Source organism: Haliaeetus albicilla, chromosome 4 (assembly GCF_947461875.1).
Source record: "Haliaeetus albicilla chromosome 4, bHalAlb1.1, whole genome shotgun sequence".
Taxonomy (NCBI): Eukaryota; Metazoa; Chordata; class Aves; order Accipitriformes; family Accipitridae; genus Haliaeetus; species Haliaeetus albicilla.
Window position 1 is genome coordinate 51,097,838 of NC_091486.1, and position 12,879 is coordinate 51,110,716.

Below are 12,879 nucleotides of genomic sequence, written 5' to 3' on the forward strand. Positions count from 1 at the left end.
GCTTGGAAGAAAAGCAATGCTGAAAGTCCAAGCATGAAAGTGAAGGTCTCAAATTTAGGAAGGGAAGAGTTATAAAATAGGGAAACAAGGGTTTTTGTCACAGGGGCCACAATATAAATGTCACTTCTCTCTGCAGCAAAGCCTTCCCCAGAGCAGGTTACAGTAAGTGAAGGAAACTGTTGCTCAGCCAGCTACTTGTATTAAACTCTGTCTTTTAGAGTTATTTGCATTTCTTTAGTTACCAATCTTAATCAGCTCCTCGCCCTCCGCACATTCAGGCAGTTTTTTGCAGTAGAGACATGCACTATCAATACAGCTGTATCCCTGGCGACATTTGCAGTCATGGTCCTCAATATTTGGGCATGCGTTGTCTCCTGTCAAGAAGAAAGAAGTTAGATTTGCCTTTGTCATAGATGCCAGAAATTAACTTAACCATTAGTCTTACTGGCTGACACAGGTGAAATAGTTCCTTACTGTGCTGTGGTGGAAAAAATGGATACCAGAAAGATGTCACTCCCATGCATACTGGGTAAAGTTTAGAGTGCTCAAATTCAGCACCACTCAGATTTTTACACCTTGGTTACCTGAGCATGACATGACTTACGACTGTAACCCTTCCCTCTTATCTGGAATACCAGTGTAGGTCATGGTAGACAGAAGTAAGGCAGCAGGCTTGCTTTACTACATTGTGCAGATTTAGACACTGTGGGGTGAGGAAGGCACTTCCAGTGCCCCAAAAAAGCATCACACATTAACTAGCCATTCAGTCAGCTCTGAGGACACTGCCAGAGCTGTTCTCAGTTAGGCTCAGCCATGTTAGAGGAGGGATGCCCAAAAGATCCTTGGCCAGTAAAGCTAGAGCTCCTTTTCCATGCCTTTCCTAACAACAGCAGCTGCTTCCTACGCTCTGTTGGCAAATGTGTGTCTAAATCCAAGCCATAAAACCAGCACCCTTCCTACCCTCTGTCCTATTTCTAGAGGAGTTCTGTTGTGAACTTTGCTTGCACTCAGAAAATATCATCTCTAATTCTGAGAGGCTCCTGGGTTCATGAAAGCAAAGGATTGATGATATATACTGATCCCATCAGTAAACAGTATCAAGCAGTCCTTCAGGCAGTTGGAGACCAGTTGGAGGAAAAGAACCTTAAATAAAAGTTATAACCTTAAAGAAAGAAAAAAATATAGAAGAAAATGCTGGCTCGTTCAATAGCGTGCTTAAAAACCCACAATGAGTAGCAAAGATCAAGCAAAGATTATTATTTGAGGTTGGTGATGGAACGTACAGGGCCACCAGGGAACTGCCCACATCTTCCTCTGCCCACTAGCCTCCTCTTACTGGCCTTCAAAACTTAATGAAGTCTGGCAGCAAAAAGGAAACAGCTTAGGGATGCTTCTTTCTGTCTATTAGTAGTGAGTGATTCTGGCATTCATCCCACCAAGCAATGACTCTCCTACCTCATGCTGAATGACTTTTATCTCAGTGGGAAGGGAAATACCCTGGGGTCTCCACACTATTGAGGACTCTATAGCTTTTCACCTATTTATTGCTCATTCCCACAAAACCCACGTGTCCACTCACTCCTTCCATAGGGAGCTCAGTGTCCTTTTTGTCCGTTAAGGCAGATATATTCAAGCTGCTAACAGATGGGAGGCTGACTCCTACCTAGGCACCAACAAAAGATATAACTTCTCGGTTAATCCTGTTGCTAACCTGCAGGACAACAGCACAACCATACTAGCTAGACAAGGCTTCCAGCAGCCCTGTTTTAGGACAAACAGAAAAGGAATGTCCATTCCTTGCTGTAGGTCATACCAACAGCTGCATATTCCCTAGTGTTCAGCTCTGGCTACGGTTACAGACAGCACTAAATTAGGAAGAATAGTATGATTGCTCCTGGGACCATGGAAGAGGCCGTTAGAATCACCTGTTCTGTCTTTCAGCCTAACAGGCACAGAAATATCACTCGGTAAGTCCTGTAGCTAGCCTGTTCCACCTCTAGTGCCTTAATTTGACTTAAATTACAGGCAAGTGAAAATCCATTACCATCTCACCAGCATCCTAAGGACATAGGTTAGAACAGGCTGTTGAAACTAATGATCACCTGAGACCTTGTCTGTGCATTTACTTCTGGGACAAGCACAGGTCAGTGGAATGGAGGGATTGAAGTAGCATGCTTCCTACGCTTTAGGACCACAAATTGCAAAGAACAGCCTTACAGAGAGCATCACTCCCTGTATTCCCTCTGAAGTCTGAATAGCAGAGACAAACTTTGAAACCATGTTTGAATGGAGCAAGGGCTCAGAACCAGTGTTAAGTGAACACCTTCTTTCCTCGTGAGAAAGACCAACCCACAGAAACTTAACTTTCCTTTTCCCACTACAGAATACCAAGTACAGGCATGTAACAAATCTGAAATGTGAGTCCACCCTGAAGTTTATAGCTAAGGCACATTATGAATTTAGGGGACAGGAAGGAAGCCCTTACCATTCTGTTTTGCATATACAGTTACCCAAGATACATTTACATACATACATACACACAAACACACATGCACCTGTTCCCCACACTTGATTGCCCTGGTTGACATAAAACAATACTGACAAACAGAAAGAAGACAGACACATCATTCCCTTACCTGTGTTTGAGTGGCATTTGGGACAACATTTCTTTTCATCTTTACCGATTATTCTCAGTTCACCATCACATGGTGTTGCCAGGGTTTGCTCTGTCCATTGCCATAGGTACACCACCAGCAGCAAGCAAGCTCGAATCTTGAGGTGACCGACTTCACTTGTCTGTTCAGTCATGTCTTGAGCTATACAACCCAAAAGCACACTAGGGTGGGCTTGTATCAGAACTTCCCTGCAGAAGTACTCCTTCCCCTGACACTGGGGGAAGGCACTGTGTTTTTGTGGCTGCACTCTTCCGGTTTCTTTAGGGGTGGGGAAAAGATTTTATTTTACGTCATCAAATTCTTAAAAAAACAGGGCTAAGCAACTATGCACTAGTGACTCCATTAAGAGAGCAGCAGGTTAAGAGCAAGATGGAGCATCATGTAATTTGATTTTCAAAGGATTTTGCAAGTTGATATACAACTGAAAATTAACGCAAATTAAATTAGTGCATGAACTTCGGCGTGCTCAGACTCTCTTTCTGACTTAGAGTTCTTAATGAATTTAGAAACCTTCAAGGATTTAACTATCAGACTGCAATGTATAGTAAGTCCATCCACTCAGATTTTCTGATTCTGTTAATTGTTTTCAGTTTCCTTCCCCCTGGATCAGGAGACTCTTGAATTGTTTTCCAGAGCCGATGTAACTCCATATGGATACCATGAAACCAAGAGAGAGAATGCTGTCCTCCCCACAGGCTGCAAGATCAACCCTGGGACCAAAACTGAAAATAGCTGCAATGGGCTCTTTAGAGACACATACAGCTCCTCTGACCCCCACACTCCTGGAATTTAGGTAATGAAAGACAGCTGTTCAGCAAAATTGTACACAGGCACAGACATGTTGCCTGTAATCATCACCTGCTGCTAGGTTTCAATTCCAAAAAGTCTTACCTCATACAAACACCTATGCAAACTTCCATCTCTGCTCTATGTGTGGACAGCTTGCTTGCCTTCCCCCCCTCCCTTTCTATTTCCACTTCACGCTAGAGTTTGCTTCTATCCCTATAGCTTGTGGTTGCTTTTATACGTGCACAGTGAAGATAGTATTTAAAAATCCAACCTCATTCTCAACTGAACACATGAATTCTGGTGCAGAAGCAATTTTTAATGGATTCTTTCCCACACTGCATGGGGTGACAAACAGGTCAAGGCAAGGGAGTCAGATCTGTGAAGAGAGATGAGCTCCTCTAGAAAATGCCATGCTTACAGCATTTGACACTTGCCCTGTTAATTCCTTAGTTTAATACACAGCTAGTGAAGCCTGAATAAGCTTTCCACACAGACACTATCACTCTTCCTTCGGAGTGTTCTACAATTTCTTCCTGAAGATTCATCTATGGATCTACTCTTCACTTAGTCTTTGGTCCATTTAGGGATCTACCTACGTTCCTGTCGTGGGTTGGAAACAATCAGACAGGTTTGGTATGCAACAGACCCTTCTAGTTTTAAAAATGTATGCTGCAAAGCTGCTTGTACTGTTAAATGTGCTAGGTGAAACCTTTCTATCAAAAGATGACATCCAAACTAGCTGCAAGCAGGCAAAAGACACAGGTCTCTGCTGTCACTTTTTCCCACATAATGCCCCTACAAGGCCAACGGTTATGTTTCAGAAACAAAAAGCCTCCTACTTGATACTTCTGTCACACAGGAGATCCCCACCTCTTCCCACACAGCACTGCTCCTCACACTTGTCACAGCCTGTACCACTGACGTTACACTGGAAACACAGATACGATGCCTGCTGCTGCAGCTGCTGCCCAACTGGCCATGGAGAGTCCTGGACACCACAGGTCTTGGGTTCAGTCCCCCAAGTCAGGATTCCTCTCACCAGCTCTTCCAAACAGCATAACCACAATGCTTCGGCAACACAGGGACAGGGAAGGTTTACAGGTACTGGTCAGGTGCTGCCCCTGTACAGAAAACACGGTGCACTCAGCAGCATACAAAACTTTGTCTCACACTCTTCAGAACTCAGCAGAGTCTTATGATGAAGACAAGTTACGAGGCAAAGCACTTGGACACTGCAGCAATATACTCTGCAGACCAATCAGTTATGACCATGTCTGAACTGCACACAAGCCCTGACCAACTCTGAGGATATTTTTATTATCCTTTGCTCTTATAAGAATAGGCTAATAGTAAGGAGAACTTGTTTCAAAATCTTACTATGGTGTCATGGTTTAACCCCAGCTGGCAACTAAGCACTACACAGCTGCTTGCTCACTCCCCCCCGCAGTGTGATGGGGGAGAGAATCAGAAGAGATAAAAGTGAGAAAACTCATGGGCTGAGATAAAGGCTGTTGAAGAGGTAAAGCAAAACCCATGCACACAAGCAAAACAAAACAAGGAATTCATTCACCACTTCCCCTGGGCAGGCAGGTGTTCAGCCATCTCCAGGAAAGCAGGGCTCCATCACGTGTAACCGTTACTTGGGAAGACAAATGCCATCACTCCGAATGTGTCCATCCCCCCGCTTCTTTCTTCTTCCCCCAGCTTTATATGCTGAGCATGACGTCATATGATCTGGAATATCCCTTGGGTCAGTTGGGGTCAGCTATCCCGGCTGTGTACCCCCCAACTCCTTGTGCCCCCCCAGCCTGCTCGCTGGTGGGGTTATGCGAGGAGCAGAAAAGGCCTTGGCTCTGTGTAAGCACTGCTCAGCAGTAACTAAAACATCCCTGTGTTACCAACACTGTTTTCAGCACAAATCCAAAACATAGCCCCATATTAGCTACTATGAAGAAAAGTAACTTCATCCCAGCCAAAGCCAGCACATATGGTTACATTAAGAATCACCCCAAGGCATGCTGGCTGCAGTACCATTTGAAAATACTCCTCCTCACATAATAGGGCCAGGAATACGCGGAGCACAATAAGCCCCTCCACCTTACTGTGGCTGCAGCCAGAATTCCTGGGCGAAGAGCAGCCCACATCTGCCCTGATAACAAGTGCTGCTACTGCTCTTGTAAACAGCATGCTAGCCAAACTCTCCTTCCACCTTCTCCTACCCTTTGCCCCTTCCCCAGCACAGGCTGGTACAGTGTGGAAATGTGGCACCAGCAACTTTTAGAAGCTGCTCAATGTGTGCATAAAGTGATTGTGGACGGGAGGGGATACACTTTCCCATTCAGCCCAATACTTTCCCCAGCTCTGCAAGTCTTTCTCAGTGTATGTGAAAGAGGTGTTTAGTCTCAACTGAAAGAAGCAAGCAAGAACAAAAGACCCATGAAGGAAAGCCAAATTTCTTGAAATCAAGATTTCTTCATCATCCCAGCAGCACCTGACCTTTGAGGTCAGGTGCTTCCAGTTTCATTAAAAGATAGTGCGTAGGCTCCCTGCAAACATAAAAGGGCTGCAAACCCTCTTACAGTAGCTGGCAACACTGACAGAAATGGTGGGGCATTTCACAAATGGTCTTAGGAGTAACCCTGACAAACCATTCATTCATGAGGTGTGCAGAGAAAAACGTAATTCGGCAATAGGAAGAGATGGAATCAGCTCTTACAGAGAGACTTGCCCAGGGGTGCAAGCTCAGGCTCCCCAGAAACTCCCTGAGGCTTTGTTATGTGTACTTGTACCCTGGGTGGTGTCCCACTGTCAATACTGATGTGGAGGAGACAAACCCTGTCAGGACCCTGACAGCTGTTCTGTTGCCAAAGCTGCAGTCCTGAGGAGTTTAGAGTCATGTAGCCTCACTTTCTGGAAGTTACACCTCAAGGCCATACCCCGGAATATCTGGCACACCAGTCACTAATAACTAACACTGTTGAATAAACAACAGGAAGAACTGTTACCTCCAGCAACAGCTGGGACGGGTAGTTTTATAACTAACAGAAAGACTCAAGTAGTAGAAGACAAGGTCTCTAAGTTAGGCACCACTTACTTCATCTTTACAAGTATAGCAGTAGCAATAGACTAGACCATGTCTATCAGAAGGGACAAACACAGCGTAGTGGTTCCAGATGGAGGAACTGGCCATTTCCCTGAAGCTCAAAGATGGGCACTAATAACTAACACTGCCTAAATACCAAATACGAACATTAATCAGACTTTTGCTCAGTGTCATAAACACAGCAATAGAGAATGGACCTCCAAATATCCTACTGAGACAACTGGCAGGTGGTACACAAGGGAACCCAAGCCTGGCAAAGGTTTCAGGCAGCTAGTTAGGGTATGTGATATCTGATATTTGCTGTTTATCAGAATAGGAACCAATAATTTATTTCCTTCTATCTTTTTTGAGAGTTGTCTTTTTTCTGAATTGGTCTTTACATGTTTTCGTTCTCGTTCAAGCATTACAGTCGTGCAAAAATACTGCCAGATGATGGAACATTTACAGTCAGATCACAGACAATAGGTGTACATGTCAAGTCTAAATCTCTAGAGTCAGCAGTGACCTTTCAGAGACTACTTGACTATCTGGCTTCAAAATCTTTGGGGGTTTTCTAAAGCTAACCTTACCTGTCCCTGATGTAAGGTAGTGACATTTCATCTGTCAATCTCTTTCTTGCTCAGTCCTGCATGTGATGTACGTCAATGCTGCTAGGTTCCATGCTGCTGCCTGATCCGGTAGGGTTTCCAGCTCTCTCTGCACCTATTGATAAAACAAATGCCTATTTCACTCATCAATAAGCAGTAGTTCTCACCTCCTCATTACCCGTTTGGTGGTTTTATTCAGCAGCAGCTACAGGATTAACTAGACAATATTTGACTGAGACTTTTCAGAAATTAGGAATCCTTACAGTCTTTATCTTCACACACAAGCAGAGGTTCTGTGGCCTGCAGAGTTCCTTTCAATCCCTGTGACCTGTGTTCAAAATTATAATCCCAAGGGTTAAAAGGCCATTGGAAGCAATGGGCTCTTTGAGTTGTCCAAGCACACATATCATGAAGTGCCTTCTCCTTTGCATGAAACAGGAAGACATAGCACAGTCTCGAACAGGCAAAGAGAAGCAGCTGGGGGCCAAGATGTTCAGAAATGCCTCAGGGTTCAGAGTACCCACTTGCTGCTAAAAAGGAGCATCCAAATGCTGCTGCTACTGTCTCTTTGAAGAGTCAAGAGAGACTCTGCAAGGGCTTGTGCTGGAGTTTGAACCAGAGTCTTTTGCATGCCAGGCTCTAGTTCCTCAGTCTTGGATTAAGAAGTCTAAGCTTTTTATGACTGTCTCCAAAAAATTAGCCTCAGTTCTGAGTGTGGGACCTCAGTGTATCAGGAGACCAGGACAGGATGGGCTGCTTCTTCCTTCAGCAAAGGAAGGGAGGCACAGAGATACGAGTGGCAAAAGACCCCAAACGCAGTGACTCACTTCCTGCCCTGACCTCCACAGAAGAAAGGACTCTCTTCCAGCCACACCTGCCCATACCCATACACAGCTCAGGGCAAATTAAGGCTGAAACATAAGCGCACAGTGTGATGGAACAAAAGAAAAGATGTTGCAGATCTCCTAATCCCTTCTCCCTCCTCTGTGCTACCATGACCTGCCCATGTAACACTAGGAGTACTCAAGGATGAGATTTGAAGGAAGAACCAGTGGATTCTTCCACCCACTGAAGTACACTGATGTTACAACTTGTATCTCTGTCTTCAGGGCACACATTCCTAAGAGTATTTACAACTGGCTGCAAATTCTACTTTTTCCCACCTTAAGGATATCCAGCCACAAGCTGAACATTATACACATCGCCACGTGCTGCATTTTACAGTTTCCTTTTTGCTTGGGACCACTGGAGCCACCAGTTTGCTGAACTGTCCAAATTACTAACCTTTTGGAAAGAAAAAAAGAAGAAAAAAAAAAGAGCATAAGCACTTCTCAAACATGTAATTACTTCTTGCAAGTCCAGTGGCTTTACTGACACTCCTTGGACTTAACGTCATCAATAACAGAGTATTGTTACCAGGAAAAGTACTTGGTTTCCTGACATTTGAGATTTTGCTGACTACCCATAATGGGTGACCAAAGAAGCCATGCAGGTCTCCAAAAGTAAGAGGTCGTTCACATGAAATATACGTCATTTCTGAATGACTAATGATATTTGTTAGACCAATGTATAAATTGCCTTGTAAGCTCCATCTCATAAATTGTTTTCATCCCACTGTAGAAAACTCCATTGCTAGCTACAGGATTCACATTCCATTGTACAGAACTTGTCTATGCTCTTGGGAAACAACTGTCACTCAGTCTTTACTTAGGGAGCCCTTTACTGTGTCGTTACTGCTGTAAGAGATGTTACTAATACAAAGTGAAATGACTTGCCACACCAGGGAACCTGTGGTAGAACAGCAGTTCTGACGGGCTCTAGAAAGCCTAGAGGAACAGTCAGCGCATGGGGTGCAGGTCAGTACTGCAGCAAGCACATGGCGAGGCTGGTGCCAGAGGGAGCATGGGGACATCGGAAGGGTACCATATGAGTAGTAACAGCTCACAAAATACTGGGGTTAAAAAAAAATTTTAAAAAAAAAATCTTACAGACAAATAATTTATCTGCGGCCTGAAACTAGAAGACAAAATTGTTGAGTTCCTTTCAGCTCGGCTAACCTTTAGGCCAGCCTTGAGATTTTGCAGTGACTAGGACTGGCTACCCTAGGGGTTTCCAGATACTGGGGTGTTCACTGTGCCTGTCTAATGCCTGCCCTCTTTTGGCACACAGGGACAATTACTGCCCTGCAAAACTGTCACAGGTAAGGCTGGGGGCACAGGAGTCAAGTAATGTGGCAGAAGCATTGGTGGCCACATGTGGGCTCCCAAGGCAAGTTAAATTCTCACCCCAGAACAATTAGGGCTTTGCAAAGACCCCTGGGTCCTTCCTTTGAGCAGCGCTAAGGTCCCTGCAGCATGCACTCATCAGCTCTGCCTTCACCTATGGAATGAGTCTTGCAGCCACCTCTCTGGGTTGTTTGCACAGCCTGGCCACCAAAGCGGTGACCCCTTGCAGACAATCCCAACGGCACAGAGACCAACATTTCATAGAGGGAAACCAAACCAGACAGAGGCAAAAACCCCAAGTCCCTGACGTTATCAAGCTGTGTACTTCCTCCAGCTTATCACCTGGCATGGCGTGTATCAGCGGATGTGACCTTTCTTAAGCCTCTCACGGCAAACCTGAGTCACTTTGATGCACTTCTAAGTCACAGGAGAATGTGAAGAGAAAATGCAGGAGATAAAGGATCTGGGGTAGCCACAGTAGCAGAAACTTGTCATATATTTGAAGGGGGGAAAAAAAAAAAAAAAAGAGAGACAAATGAGGAAGTGAACATAAAAAGCATAAACTTACAGACCTGTGGTTTGGTTCTTTTCTTTAATTGTACTAACTGAAATTGTACTGAAACATGAAACACATGTTAACTGCCAAAGCTGCAGCCTGAAAGAAGCGTTCAAGAACTTCAAAACCCAGCTCATCTATATAATTTTTTTCCAGCGTGGCTCTCAAATACCATCTGTTCTTGTCCTAATCCTTCTCCAAAACTGAATACAGCAAAGCAATAAGCAAAACAAACCTCCATTTTAAACAAATAGCCTTGTTAAAACTCCAGGCAGCCATACATGATAGCCTCACGTGTAGGAGAGAAAAAATTGTGTAGATAGAAATCCCACAGACAAGAGGGGTTGGTTTTTTGTTTGGTTTTCCTTCTGTTTTTTTTGTAGCACTCTGACCTAATCTCTATCTGTAGCTAATTACAAACAATGTAAGGGGCTGGCCATGTGGCCTGTAACTCATGTCTAGTGCAGCTGAAAGTAAGTTAAATTATTCATTAAAAAATGGCATTATTCATACCCAGAAATAAAAAATTATAGGAATTATTAGTCAGTTTTAGAGATGGTTCTTAAAATAATCAAGAGGCCAAATTTTAGTGACAACAATCACGCAGACAGTTTTGCATGTGCTTAAGTGAATTCCTGAATCAGGGCGCTATGGCAACAAAGATGCCTTGAATTTACAAATCATATAGGTTTACCAAGTACCCCTAACTGCCAATACAGTTCACACTAAAACCAGAGTTTGCATTGGTTTGCAGAGTAAAAGAACTAACACCTCAGCTTACTGCATTACACTGGAAAAAATTTCCAGTACAGCCTTATCTTTATCAGCTTAGAGGAAGCTGCACAACTTAGACCGTCTTTCTCTCAAGTGCCTGAAAAAGGGGAAATCTGAACAGTTGAAAAACAGGAACTTACTTTGTGACATAGGCCCATACCTTTGAGAAGGGAAAGTTTAATTTCTGGCACGTAGGAAGACAAGCACAGGCAGAATGCAGCACCAACTTGTTCAAGATTCTCTAACTATTTTTAACTACTTCCTGCCATTTTAGGGAGGATTAGAACAAAAAATCCAAGCAAGTTTTTCACAGAAGGGTGACAAGACTGAACATGACAATGAAAAAAATTGTTATTCCTTTATTTAGAGTGAAATATCTTTAAACAAGCATTAGTTTATTAAAACCAGCAATCTACCACCACCCAAATCCTCAAAAAAATCAAATCATAAATGCCTCCAATCCTATCAAATGTTACTATGGTTTAACTCTTCTGATAGGATTATACATCCCGGCACAGTGACCAAGTACAGTTCTACAGCAGTACAGCCAGCACAGACTGGCTCACAGGTCCGCATTAGCACAAAAGCCAGCAATTACAGCCTGTGAGGGCTTGCTATTACAGGCCTTCAGCCACACAGCACGCTAAGTTGTCTGCCTTCCGTTTTCCAAATGTTTCCAACTGCAACTTGTCCTCAGCTACCCTACCTCTGCTGTGCACTTCCAGGGTCAGTATCGGTTCCTTCTTCAGCCAGAGGGAACCCATGCCCTAGTCTGCAGGAAATCTCCTGATCAGAGACTGTAGGAAGGCACAAGAACACAGTGCACTTGGGCATCTTTCTGTGCAGCTGAGCCAGAGGGCAGAAAACAAGTAAGATTCATGGAAACAGCGGATGAGCCCACACCACAGAGGAGCTCTGCTGCCACAGCAGCACTTCTGTGAAGGCACCAGCTCATCTGTTCCCGTGGGCTGTGTTTTCATCATATAACCCACAGCCTCAGACAGCTCATTAGTGATCTGCACCTTGCTCAGTTACATGGAATCATGGTACTTGCTTTATTGCCTCTGAAGTGCAGCCTAGAAACTTGATAAGCATAATTTCGGAGAATTTGTTGGGTGTTCCCCGAGATGCATTTCTCAGCTTCATCCATTGCACTTTGCCATCCAATTCACTGCAAGATGACAGCATTTAGACCACAGCACGCTTTCAAAGACCTCTACATTCACAACAGGGGCTCTGTTTTTGAAGGAGCTGAGCCTTAGCATCTTGAGCATCCCTGCAACTCTCAGGTCAGAACCACTGCCAGGCCAGATTTACAGAGAAAAACAATACATGCAGCCTTCTCAAGTTGCACAGAAAGCCAGGGGCAAGGCAGCATGTTAACTCAAAGCCTGCGAAGCTATAGGATTGATCATTTGGTGATCCTGCTTTCTGTGAGAATTATACACACTGGAATAATTTTTTGCTCGTTTGTACTCTCCAATCATACACATCATACACGTGCATCTAGCTACTACCACAATTTATTTCAAAAACTCACTATCACACTTCATATATAATACAAATATTTATATACATTGTATATGCACTTCAAAATAGGAAATCATTGCTAAGTACACCATATGTATAACATATAAGAAAAAGTATGTTTAAAAACATGCTTCTAGACACCAGTTGTATTCTTGAATACATTTCCTGTTGCATATTTTCACATATGCTTTGGTACTGTGTATATAAAATACCTATCGCTAATGAGTTATCCACTGAGGAGTGATATTTGAAGTGAAAAACACTTCTGAATTATATAACTTTCAAGTTTACCTCTTGAACTTTTACACCAAAGTACTTAAATTACGTCAAAAGCTATTCACAATAACACTTCAGGTTTCTCTCAGACACTTTATATTTTGAACTTGCCATCTAAAAATGCGAATGCTTTCCAAAACTACAGACCGATTAACTTGTGGAAAAACATTACAGAAGTAAAATTCCTTTCATACAGACAATGAGGTATTTTAACTGCACAGAGACCAACTCAGGAATACTTCTTCAGTTCTGAACGCAGGTTCCATTGACAGCATCCACAACGTGATCATCCAGATGAATGGTCAGACCATAGTTTAGGCATCTATCCACTGTTACACCATCTCTGCACATCTTTGTTCAAATG

At 43.6% G+C, this 12,879-nt stretch overlaps 1 protein-coding gene across 1 annotated transcript in view; it reads right to left on the minus strand.

Annotated features, from left to right (window-relative positions):
• The window catches only part of TNFRSF4 (TNF receptor superfamily member 4), a 28,876-nt gene that overhangs the window by 5,385 nt on the left and 10,612 nt on the right, over positions 1 to 12,879 (minus strand). Inside the window, 1 exon segment of the mRNA XM_069782630.1 lies at positions 243 to 374. Coding sequence (XP_069638731.1) covers positions 243 to 374 — 132 coding nt within the window.